Source organism: Barbus barbus (assembly GCF_936440315.1).
Source record: "Barbus barbus genome assembly, chromosome: 39".
In the NCBI taxonomy this organism is placed as follows: domain Eukaryota; kingdom Metazoa; phylum Chordata; class Actinopteri; order Cypriniformes; family Cyprinidae; genus Barbus; species Barbus barbus.
In genome coordinates, this window is record NC_136717.1 from 25,030,097 (window position 1) to 25,042,723 (window position 12,627).

Sequence of the window (12,627 nt, forward strand, 5' to 3'; positions counted from 1 at the left end):
TAATTGAGCAGTCTGTTTTTTGCATGTACCATGGTATTATTTATAAAAACTTAGAGAGCCACATAAATCAGAAATTAGTTCATAATTTTGTGTCTAAGAAGGCAAATCATTGATTCAACTTGTAGTATCAAGACCAAGGGAATGAATGTGATTTAATTTTCTAAAGTACAGACAGTCTGCTTGTCATTACACACACACACACACACACAGAGTCCCAGTGTGCAGCATAATAAGAGTCACAAGTGCTGAAGCAGCTCAAGCTGAGCAATCGTCCACCCAGTTTCCTGACCATCAGTCCATCTTGACCGAAGCGAAGTGAAGCAGCAGGAGTAAATATGCATGTTTTGGGTCTGTTTATGGTGGTGTCTGTGTTCACCAGCACTGGATCTGCATCAGGTGATCAGATGGAGCTGGCAGCTTTCCTGCGCAGCGTCTCTCCAGCAGCACTGATCCGAAATCAGCCGCTCACCGGCCCACAGACTTCAGCTGCTGCCGGACCCAAGCTGTTGACTAAAGACGGGCTCATCCAGGGCCTGACGCTGGACAATTGCTATGTGTTTTATGGGATCCCGTTCGCCGATCCTCCTGTGGCAGCGTCCCGCTGGAAACCGCCCCGTCCCGTCACACCCTGGAGAGGGGTATACGATGCCACCTATCCCAGAGCAGCGTGCATGCAGGCCTGCATCGGACCCATCGCTGACGAGTGTCCCAAGAAGGTGAGCGGGACACAGACAGACGGGAAGGGACTGATTCTCTGGCTTGTAAAAGCAGCTAAAACATTTGGGCTCCATAAAAATCTTAACAGAGGTATAAAGAACTTCATTTGCTGTATTTAGAAATTTCTCTGGATTAAAACAGGATTAGGTAGTTTAATTGTATACTAATTAGCAGTAGCACACAATATGTAAAATATACACAAAATAGATACATATATATATATATTAGGAGTGTGCAATATTGACAAAAAAATATTATCTCAATATTGTCGGGGATTTTATCGATAATGATAATTAAGAGGATATTTTGCTGAGTGTGTTATTGTGCTGGTATTTTAAGGACTAGCGTAGACAGCTGACTCCCAAAGTTTTGGATATTCTTCATATTTTGTGTGGTGATCAATTCGCACTGTTAGAAATTAATCTTTTCCAATAAATTTTAATAGATTTTTACCTTTTATGGGCATTTTTACCTTTATAAAGCCATTTTTTCTAAAAGTGTCCATGATCTTTTGAGTCAAATTCTTACATTTAATCAGTGAATTAGTATAATAAGACATTTGGGCTGTTACCGAACAAATTAACACAGAAGCTGCATCTGAAGTGGCATTTAGATGTATTTACACACTGTTTAATGGAAAACATGAATGCATTTAACCTGCAATTACAAATGCATAAATAATGTTTTGATATATTAAACATAAAACTTTGAATACATTTGAAATTATTTAAAAAATAAAAGATAGTTTGAATGTGAAATTAAAACTGCCAATGGCAGTAACTGTTAGGTGGCAGTAAGTGACTGTTAAATTAAACAATTAAAGCGCACTTTTCTTATTATTGTAATACATGTATATAATTTGAGTTTTTCTTTTCCATTTTATTCTCATTATTCTTAATGGTGACTTCCACTAATTACAATTATTGAGAATTCTGGATAGAACTCTAAATGGTTCAAATAAAAGACTAATTTTATTTAAGCAAAAATAATAATTCTTCAATAAATAACAGGTATGTGTGCATTATAGTAGTTATTTATTATATTTATTACAGAATAAAAAAAATATAAATAATACAGAGTGAATAATGTCAGGTGATGTGTGTGTAATGGTCAGATGAGTGAGGACTGTCTGTACCTGAACGTCTTCGTTCCTCTGAGCGTGGATGTGACGGCTCCGCTGCTGACGCCACTTCCGGTGATGCTGTGGATCCACGGCGGGGATTTCATCGCGGGCTCCGCCTCCAAACCGCTCTACGACGGCCGTTACATCAGCAACTTCACGCAGACGCTGGTCGTGAGCGTCGCCTACCGTCTGGGTGAGACTCTGAGCCACTGTAAATAATAAAAGTCGCAAACACAGCACTGAATCTGTGTCTCTGCAGGCGCCTTCGGCTTTCTAGTGTCAGGAAAAGACCCCCGGACTTCCGCCGTGGGGAATTATGGGATTCTGGATCAGCAGGCGGCGCTGCTCTGGGTCCAGCAGAACATCGCGGTGTTTGGAGGAGACCCGAGCAGGGTGAGACTAACTGAACTTATTTATAAAGGGGTCAATCTCAAAACCATGTTCAAGCACCCCAAAATAACAAGTTTTCCTATCCACCTTATTCTTCAATGCGAGACTTCCGGTGCATTAGCGGAAAATAACAACGTGCAGTAAACCGTAAAACTGTTTGCACTACAAACCAGTGTGTTCATAATTAAGATAATACATTAAAATAATACGGTAAGACACACCAGTTTACAATATCAAGCAGCAAATGTTTTATAGCTAAAAACAGCTGGAAGCAACTGAGACTGGAAACAAGACCCATAAAATTGACAAATGACCACGCCCATTTTTACAGGAAGAATGAGCTTTCTTTTTTTTTTAGGATTAACGGAAATGTCTATTAAATTAATGGATAATATCCTGGCAGAAAATTACCAGTAAACTTTTTTTTTTTTTTTTTATAAATAAATAAATAATAATAATTTAATAATAAACAAACGTATAACATATAAAGGGGTCATCGGATGCCCATTTTACACAAGTTGATATGATTCTTTAGGGTCTTAATGAAAAGTCTGTAACATACCTTGGTTAAAATTTCTCAATGGTAGTCAAAAACAGCCTTGTCTACAGCAAGCTGTTTTATTGCATGTAGCTTTAAATGCTAATGAGCTCTGTTCACCCCGCCCCTCTCTTCTGAGGTGCTCTCTGAGAGAAGGTCAACTTTAGCCACATTTATCATGAAACTTTCTAACTAGCACGTTATTAGGAAAGACAATTTGCAAAGATTCATTAAAAAACCTTTATACTCACTTCTTCTGGAGGTGAAGCTGGCTCAGCAATGATTTGTGTGAATATAGACACATTTAGGCAGATCAGGATCGGCGCATTCCCTTCAAATTAATCAGAGACATTAATCAGAGACATTCTTGTCTACATCTGCTCCGGCGGGATTAAAACGATTAACAAGATTTAAAAAAAACTAAAAACCACTGGGTGGATCTTTATCATTATAGGGTGGTTGTGTACACACACTGCCAACACACATTTCAGTTCATACAGCTTGTAAAAAAAACATTTAGATTCTACCTGTTTTGGGTGAAAATAGATGTTTTCACAAAACTCACCTGAAGATGTCTGTAGAGTTTTACAGAATTAAAATACATAAAATCATATAATGAAATAATAAATAGCATTTGTGTGTGAATGCAGGTGACTCTGTTCGGCGAGAGCGCCGGCGCTCAGTCAGTCAGTCTTCATCTGATGATCCAGAGCAGTAAACCGCTCTTCAAACAGGCCGTTTTCCAGAGTTTACCCTTCTCCATTCCTCTGAAAACACGGTAAACACACACACAGACGTGTCTCTGTACAGACGAGTGCCGTGTCTTCAAGCACTGATGTTTGTCCCCAGGCACGAGTCTCTGAAGCTCGGGAAGAACTTCGCTAAATCAGCCAACTGCTCAGTTCTGGACCTGACGTGTCTTCAGTCTCTGAGTCCTCAGGAGGTGCTCAACGCACAGATCAAATCCAGTGAGAACAAACCCCTCCACATCTGAGAGAATTACCTAGGCAAAGACTAGATTCACTAAAACTAAAACCATAAAAAACATTTTCATTATTTGAAACAAAGTGAACTTGAAATTGAATTGGGAAAACAAATTGATGTACTAAAATATTAAATAAAACAGAAATAAAAACGTATATTTAAATAAAAATCATTGTATTACAGCAATGAGATTTTTAATGAGAATTGCCATTGGCAAAATGTATAATAAAGTATTATAAATAATGTATTTATAATAATGTCAAGCACAATGATTTTATTAATTATGTGTTATTAAATTTTATTAAATAATAATAATAATATAAACAAAAAAAAATTAATATCTATATTAAAAAGAAATTAGTATGAAATATATGCTTTAATTGCCATGGTAATCTCAAAAATAAATAAAAGTAAAAATAAATAATCTGAGTGATACAAAATGGTACCTGAATTTTCTTAATGCAAAATAATAATAATAATAATAAAACAATCAAATTTAAAACTAAAAAATTATACAAGCACTGAACAAAATTACACATACTATTACTAATAAATTACTATTGTTATTATAATATAATATAATATAATAAAATACTACTGTTGCAGACATAGTAATAATAATCAATACAATTATTATTATTAATATTATTACCTATTCATAGTGCCATTCATTTGTTTAGTTTTTAGAGTTTTTGTGACATTATTGATTGCCCAATTCACAATATTTGTAATGCAAAAAATATTTTTCATTTATTTACACAGAAAATCTATAAAATATCTGATTAAAACATTCAAATAATTTTAAAAATTGGTTTGAAATCGTGCTTTAATTATCCTTAAAATAATGTTAAAAAACTCAAACAATACTAAAATATTCTTAATTGTCTTCATGCAAATCATGCTAAAACTTTAATAACAAAAAACAATAAATATTTTTTTATTCTATTTGTAACTTTTGATTTTTGAGTGAAAACAGGCATGTTTTTATGACTGCACCCATCAAATGCACATCTTCTCCACGTCTGACAGAAGGAACACCTCCTGCACAGATAATATCAGTCAGAGATCACACTGAAGCTGCTTGTGTTCCTCAGGCTCAAAGGTGGTGAATCCCTTCCGCTTTCTGGAGCAGTTTGAGAGCTGGGGGCCGTATGTGGACGGAGAGCTGATCAGAGAGCAGGCGGTCAGCGCCTTTCTGAAGGGACACTGGCAGAAGGACAAGCCCGTGCTGCTCGGTACACTTGTATCCAGTCTCACAGTCAGCATGAAGTCAAACACAACCCTGTTCACTGGCTAGAGTGTGTGTGTGTGTGTGTGTGTGTGTGTGTGTTCCAGGGACCACCTCAGAAGAAGGAGTGATCTTTGTGTATGGCGTCTTCATGAAGCCCGTGTCAGCGGTCGAGTGCACGGTCTACACCACGGCCATCTTCAAACAACACGCCATCAAAATCCTGCGCAAATACCTGCCGCTGTACAGCGACGCAGACCGCAGGGACATGCTGGCACAGGTTAGCCACGCTACATCACTACCTTTTCATCATTCCTCATAACGATTCTGACAGGACTTTACTTTTAAGCTTCCGTCAATTATTTTAATAAATTTGTAACCCTCTGTCATGTAAAGACACTTTTCACCACACAATTTTTACACCCTTTTGCTGCCAAAAGCATCTTCCTCCACTGATTCAAAAGTTTCTGTGCATGCTAATATTTAATCATATTATAGTATATTATAGCATCTCATATTTTTTCCTGATTCCCTTTTGGAGGCTCTTAAAAGCATGAAGTCTATTTGCATTTCTATTATATTTTATTTATGTATTTATTTATTTAATTATTTTATTTATATATATATATATATAACAAAAGCAAAATAATAATAATTCATTATTTTGTTATTAATTTATAAAATAATATTATAATTTATATAATTGTAATTGTATTATATTAATTATATATATATATATATATATATATATATATATATATATATTTTTTTTTTTTTTTTTTTTTTTTTTTTTAACTGATAACTGATTACCTGTAATATTTATTATTATTACTACCTGTACAGGTAGTGTTTTTGCATTCTTCCCTCAATTCTCATTTAACTGCAATGTAATTCTCATATATAAAAAAATCTCATATTACAATAAAAAAATGGTTTGAAAATGTGCTTTAATTATCTTTTAAATAATTTAAAAATCTGGTTATATCTGGTCATTTATAGTAATAAGAAATTAGTACAAAATAAGCTTTGATTGTAATAAAAAATAATCTAAAAAACTTAATTTTCTTTACAAGAAGTCTACCTGTATTTTGAGATGAATGGAAATGCTAACATATAGACTTCATATCAACATATCAATATCAACGATGGAAGTAAAATAGGTTACCATAATAGAGAATGGCGTTTTTATAAATGTAAAACAGACATGGATACCAATTAAGAAGCATTTTTTGTGTTGAAATGATTCTGCTCCCCTTCTGTCCACAAGGCGGCGCTGTAACTCAGTGTGTGTTGTGGTTTCCTCATCTGGCACTGAGATCTCAATGCCACTTCAGCAGAGTTCACCCGAGAGGTCAAAGGTCACCACAACCCGCCTATCATAATAAATAACTAAATCTATGCATTTACTGCTAAAGTGAAAGATGAAGTCTGGGCCTACGTTCAGTCACTATATAACACATAACCCCCGTGGGACGGGTCGGCCGTCACGAGACGCGTTTCGTTTGTCAGGCTGATAAGCACTTGTATAGAGCTCTTCATCGAGTCGCTGGAGGTTAAGTATCTCTATCTGTTACCTGGTAACCAAACACTCATCAGATAGCAACCACACACACACACACACACACACACGCACACACACAGAATCCAGCGCCTGCGGTCTGAAACACAAACTAAGACTGAAATCCGATGACTTTCTGTCTCTTGACTAAATGATGCAGCCTTTTACTCAGGTGATATTTTAGTATTTTTTATATTAAGATTTTATTTTAAAAATATTTATATTAATATTTAATAATTTATTAACATTTTATAAATAAATGCTGTTCCCTTGAACATTCTATCCTTAAATGGTGCCTTTTACACAGCAGTGATATTTTAGTATTATGCACTACTACAGAATTTATTAATAGTTTTTAAAAATATTTGTATTTATCAATTGTCAATATTATTTTAATTATTTATTTTTATATATATTTTATTTTAACCATTAAATAATTTATTAACATTTTATAAATGATAAAGAATATTTTTTTAAATGGTGCAGCCTTTTACCCAGAAGTGATCTTTTAGTATTATTTATACACTATTATAGAATTTATTCATATATTTTTTAATATTTGTTTATTTATACATTTTTTGTTTAATTTTTTTATATTTCATATTTATTTTTAATAAATTCATATTGAATTTTAATGATTTATTTATATTTTATAAATTACACAAAATTTTTTTATTTCAAATAAATGCTGTTCTTTTGAACTTTCCATTCAGCCTTTTAGCCAGTGATATTTGGCATTATTTAAACACAGCTGTATTTATTGATATTTATTTATTTAAGGTTTATATATATATTTATAGATTTTTAACATATATTCAATAGTTTTTACTTTTAGTCATTTAGCAGACGCTTTTATCCAAAGCGACTTACAAAAAATAGTATTTAATATCTATTGAATAAGTCATTTTTTAATAATTAATTAAAATATTATATAAATTATAAAGAGTTGCGTTTCAAATAAACGCTGTTTTTTTAACTTTCTATTCATCGAAAAGTCCTGAGGAAAAAATTAACACTGTTTTCACAAAAAATATTCAGCAGTACAGCTGTTTTCAACACTGATAATAATCAGAAATGTTTCTTGAGCAGAATATTAGAATGATTTCTGAAGGACACTGAAGACTGGAGTAATGATGCTGAAAAATAAATTACACTTCACAATATATCCACTCAGAAAACAGCCATTTTAAATTGTAATCATCTGTATTTTTACTGTATTTTAATCAAATAAATGCAGCCTTGCTGAGCGTAAGAGACCTGATTCTTTTACCTTTCAGATTGTGACTGACTACATCTTCCTGTGTCCGTCGCGGAGGTCGGCTCGCGCCGGCGTGGTGTCTGGCAGCTCGGTGTGGATGTACGTGTTCGATCACGTGGCGAGCGATCCTGGCGTGTGGTCGGGTCTGACCTTCTGTTACCGTCACGCATGTCACGGCGCAGAGCTGCCCTTCGTGTTCGACTCGGCGCCGGTGGCGAACCTCAGCATGACTCCAGCGGAGCGGCTGCTGTCCAATCGGATGCTGTGTTACTGGGCAGCGTTCGCTCACACCGGCGACCCCGGCTCTCACGCCGACTCCAGCGTGTTCTGCCGACAGCAGCGTCCGCCGGCGTGGCCGCGCTACACGGCTAACAGCGGCTGGCTAATCATGAACCTCACGCTGCATTCACACGCGCAGACCGGATCACGCGACAACATCTGCGACTTCTGGGATGCACTGGGAATCTATCCATAGAAAAACACGAGAGCTCGTTCATTTCTCATGGACTGACTGTATTTGTGTATTGTTTTTCAGTGCAAATACCTAAAGATTTTTAATAGTTCTGTCAGACGATTAATCGCGATTAATCGCATCCAAAATAAAAGTTTTTTTTGTTTACATAATATATGTGTGTGTACTGTGTATATTTATTGTATATATAAATACACACACATGCATGTATATGTTTAAGAAAAATGTTGTTTATATATTATATTTATTTATAATATAAATTATATGAACATAAATATATAGGCCTACATGTAAATATTTTCAAAATATGTACTGTATGTGTGTGTATTTATATATATATATACATAATAAATATACACAGTACACACATATATATTATATAAACAACTTTTATTTTCGATTAATCTGACAGCACTAATAAACATTTAAAATATAAACAACATTTTTCTTAAATGCATGTGTGTGTATTTATACATATATATATATATACACATAATAAATATACACAGTACACAAAACACAACATTTTTTGCATTTAAATGAGGGTAAGATGGAAGCAATTATTTGTTTATTTGTGCTTTATTAGTAAATAATTGAAATGAAAACACACAAAAACATTTATTTTGGATGTGATTAATCACGAATCGTTTGACAGCACTAATTCTTAAATGAACATTTAATTAAGAAGCAAAATGACTAAAGTCTTGTTTGTTATAAAGTTAAATGAGTTTGTGCTTAAAACAAGAACAAACATATGGCAATATCTAGGGTTAGAAAGATGAACTTGTTTATTTTTCTGAGCACATTTGCAGATATTTGTTCTCGTTTTAAGCGTAAACTCACTTAATTTTGATTTTGAATTGAGAACTATTACATCTGCTAGTTTCTAAAAACATCTCGGAAATAAAAACATTTTGTATTCTAATGTTGTGTAAAATGTTTTTTAAGCATAGGAAGTTAAATAATTAAAATTAGTTAAATATTAAATAATTAAATATTAGGAAAGTCAAGTGCATTGCATTGTGAGATACAGTATTTACTACATGTTCTCTGGTCGTTACCGTACATTTTGTTACATATTCTGTACAGATCATTTGTGCACATAATACATACTGCATACTACAAAAATAGTATGTATATTATGCTTATGAATATACAGTGCCTTTGTAGGCACTATAAATGTAAATGCATAATGGCTGAAATCAGTAAAGCATACCTGCATACTAGTATAAAGATATGACATGAATAGTAAGAGATTTCACACAGCCACAAAGACATTATACCTGTGTGGCATTTATATTTGCTCATAATAATGAGCAGCACAGAGTAACTCAAGCTGATGGAGAGCAAATCGATAGCTTTACGTATCGAGCCTGAGTAAAATCTGTAGCGGCGGCTGGTTAACTGTAAGCATCAGCATCACGCTTAAACCACTGGAAACAGACTGCCAGAGATCCTTTACACAGATGCAAACACTTTACAGTTTATTGGTGTATTACATGAGATTAAAATGTCCTGTTTGTATCTGTGAGCTCATAAAACGAGTTTGTCTGCTGAACTGAATGGTTCTGCTGCTCCACTAAAGCAGCCTGAGAGAATCAATTCAGCAGCTTATTAAAGAGATTTTCCACATCGTGACATTTCTTTCATTATTATTAATATTATTATCATTATTAATTCAATTAATATAATTTATAAATATATATAAATATACTGTATCTATATTTTCATTACATATTTAATATAGCTACATAATAATAGTAATAATAAAAATGTATTATTATTATACACAGATCGCAGCATCTACAGCAGGATCCTATAATAATAATAGTAATTATTATTATTATTATATCCTATAATAATTACAAATATTAATAATCATAATAGTAATGCTTTTTAAATATAAAATATAATTTATTATTATTGTGCACAGATCTCAGCATCTACAGCAGGATCCTATAATAATAATAATTATTATATCCTATAATTAAAAATATTAATAATCATAATAGTAATGCTTTTTAAATATATAACAATATATGTATATTTATGATTTCATTACATATTTAATATAGTAACATTAATATTATTATTATGATTATTAGGCACAGATCACAGCATCTACAGCAAGATCCTATAATGTTATTATTTTTAAATATAACAATATTTCATATTATATATGTGTGTGTGTATTTATGACTTTCATTACATATTTAATGTAGTTACATTATTATTATCATCATCATTATCGGGCACAGATCACATCAAGTAGTAAACGTATACATTATATAATGTTATTAATAATAATAAAAAAATATGTTAGTCCTCTTAACAATTTACCTGTTTTTTATTTCCATATTTCAAGATTCAAGATTTTTATTTGTCACATACACAATTATACAGAGTATAACCAGCAGTGAAATGTAGGTCAGGTCCGCTCCAAGGACAGTGCAATTATAAAGTATACAAATATTAAGAAGAAAAGAAAAGTAGTAAAAAAATAAAATAATAAAATAAAATAAAAGATAAAAAATATAAATATAAATGTGCAGGTCAGTATGTTGTTGACTTAGGTAGTAATAAGAGGAATGTGCAAAAAGTTGTCCAGGGTATTGCAGCAATATGAGGTAGAGAAAAATTCTGAATAGCTTATTGATATGGTGATATTTACATGGAGTCAAGTGATGTTATGACACAGAGTTAGAGTTTAGGAGCCTGATGGCCTGGGGGAAGAAGCTCCTTCTAAGTCTCTCAGTCTTTGCCATCAGGCTACGGAAGCGCTTACCAGATGGAAGCAAAGTGAATAGACGGTTACCAGGGTGATTTGAGTCCTTGATGATTTTAACAGCTCTATTTTTGCAGCGTTTGAGGTAGATGTCCTGCAGAGAGGGGAGAGCAGACCCTGAGATGCGCTCAGCTAAGCGCACAACTCTCTGTAGTGCTTTGCAGTCCTGATTGGAGCTGTTTCCATACCACACTGAGATGCACTGAGTCAATACACTTTCTATGGTCCCTGAATAGAAAGTTTTCAGGATTGCTGGTGAGACCCTGACTTTCCTCAGCTGTCGCAGATGGTACAGTCTTTGTCTGGCTTTCTTAACCTGTGTTTGGATGTGTGTAGTCCAAGTCAGGTTCTCGGAGATGTTTACACCGAGGTACTTGAAGTTACTCACCCTCTCCACAGGGGTCCCACTGATCCTGAGAGGAGAGTAGGGCTGCTGCTGTCTCTTCCTAAAGTCCATGATCAGCTCTTTAGTTTTGCTCAAATTCAGAGAGAGACAGTTGTCCTTGCACCATGATGTGAGTCTCTCTACCTCATCCAAGTATGCGGTCTCATCGTTGTTGGAGATGAGGCCCAGAACCACAGTATCATCAGCGAATTTGACAATAGATGTGGAGCTGTGAGAGGACACGCAGTCATGCGTGTAGAGAGAGTAGAGCAGGGGACTCAGGACACAGCCCTGTGGGGCTCCTATGTTCAGAGTGATGGAGTTTGAGGTGAACTGGCCAACTTTCACCACTTGAGGTCTGCTGGTGAGGAAGTCTTGAATCCAGTCACAGAGTGAGGAGTTTAGGCCGAGGTCTGTGTGTTTAGAAGCCAGCTTGATGGGGACTATAGTATTGAAAGCTGAGCTATAGTCAATGAATAGCAGCCTTACATAATTCCCATTGTTGCTGTCCAAGTGTGTGAGGGAAGAGTGGAGGACGTGAGAGATGGCATCATCAGTGGATCTGTTTGGGCGATAGGCAAACTGAAGAGGGCCCAAAGTATCAGGGATGCAGGAGCAGATATGGCTCTTTACAAGGCTCTCAAAAACCTTCATGACTATTGATGTGAGGGCAACTGGGCGATAGTCATTCAGGCAAGAGGGTTTATTGTTCTTAGGCACAGGGATAATGACAAATTTTTTAAATGCGGTGGGAACCACGGAGGTAGCAAGGGACTCATTAAAGATAGACGTGAACAAACCAGCGAGCTGTTCAGCGCAGGACCTCAGAACACGGCCGGTTATCCCATCAGGTCCGGCTGCTTTCCTGACGTTCACTTTCTTTAGCGCCCTCCGAACCTCATCCTCCGACACGGTGATTACAGGATCATCGCTGCTCTGCCTGCTGCTTCCTGACGCGCAGCTGCTGTTGCAATCGAAGCGGCCGTAGAAGATGTTTAACTCGTCGGCCAGCAACGGATCTGCTCTCACCTCAGCGGAGGATTTGTTTCCAAAGGCACAGATGGTCCTCAGTCCCTGCCACATCCGTCAAGAGTCATTGAGCTGAAAATGAGACTCAATTCTCTCTCTGTATCTGTGTTTGGCGGCTCTTACTGCGCGTCGGAGAGCATAGCACGATGCTTTGTACTCG

General features: G+C 35.2%; 1 protein-coding gene across 1 annotated transcript; it reads left to right on the forward strand.

Moving 5' to 3' along the window:
• Nucleotides 1-335: 335 nt before the first annotated feature.
• Nucleotides 336-8,271, forward strand: LOC306859055 (cAMP-regulated D2 protein; the record flags this gene model as incomplete). The annotated part of the gene is made up of 8 exons (XM_079399862.1): nucleotides 336-716; nucleotides 1,832-2,033; nucleotides 2,100-2,233; nucleotides 3,419-3,546; nucleotides 3,618-3,736; nucleotides 4,847-4,987; nucleotides 5,088-5,260; nucleotides 7,816-8,271. The coding sequence occupies 8 exons, from the start codon at nucleotides 336-338 to the stop codon at nucleotides 8,269-8,271; spliced, it is 1,734 nt and encodes a 577-aa protein (XP_079255988.1).
• Between the last annotated feature and the right edge of the window lie 4,356 nt (nucleotides 8,272-12,627).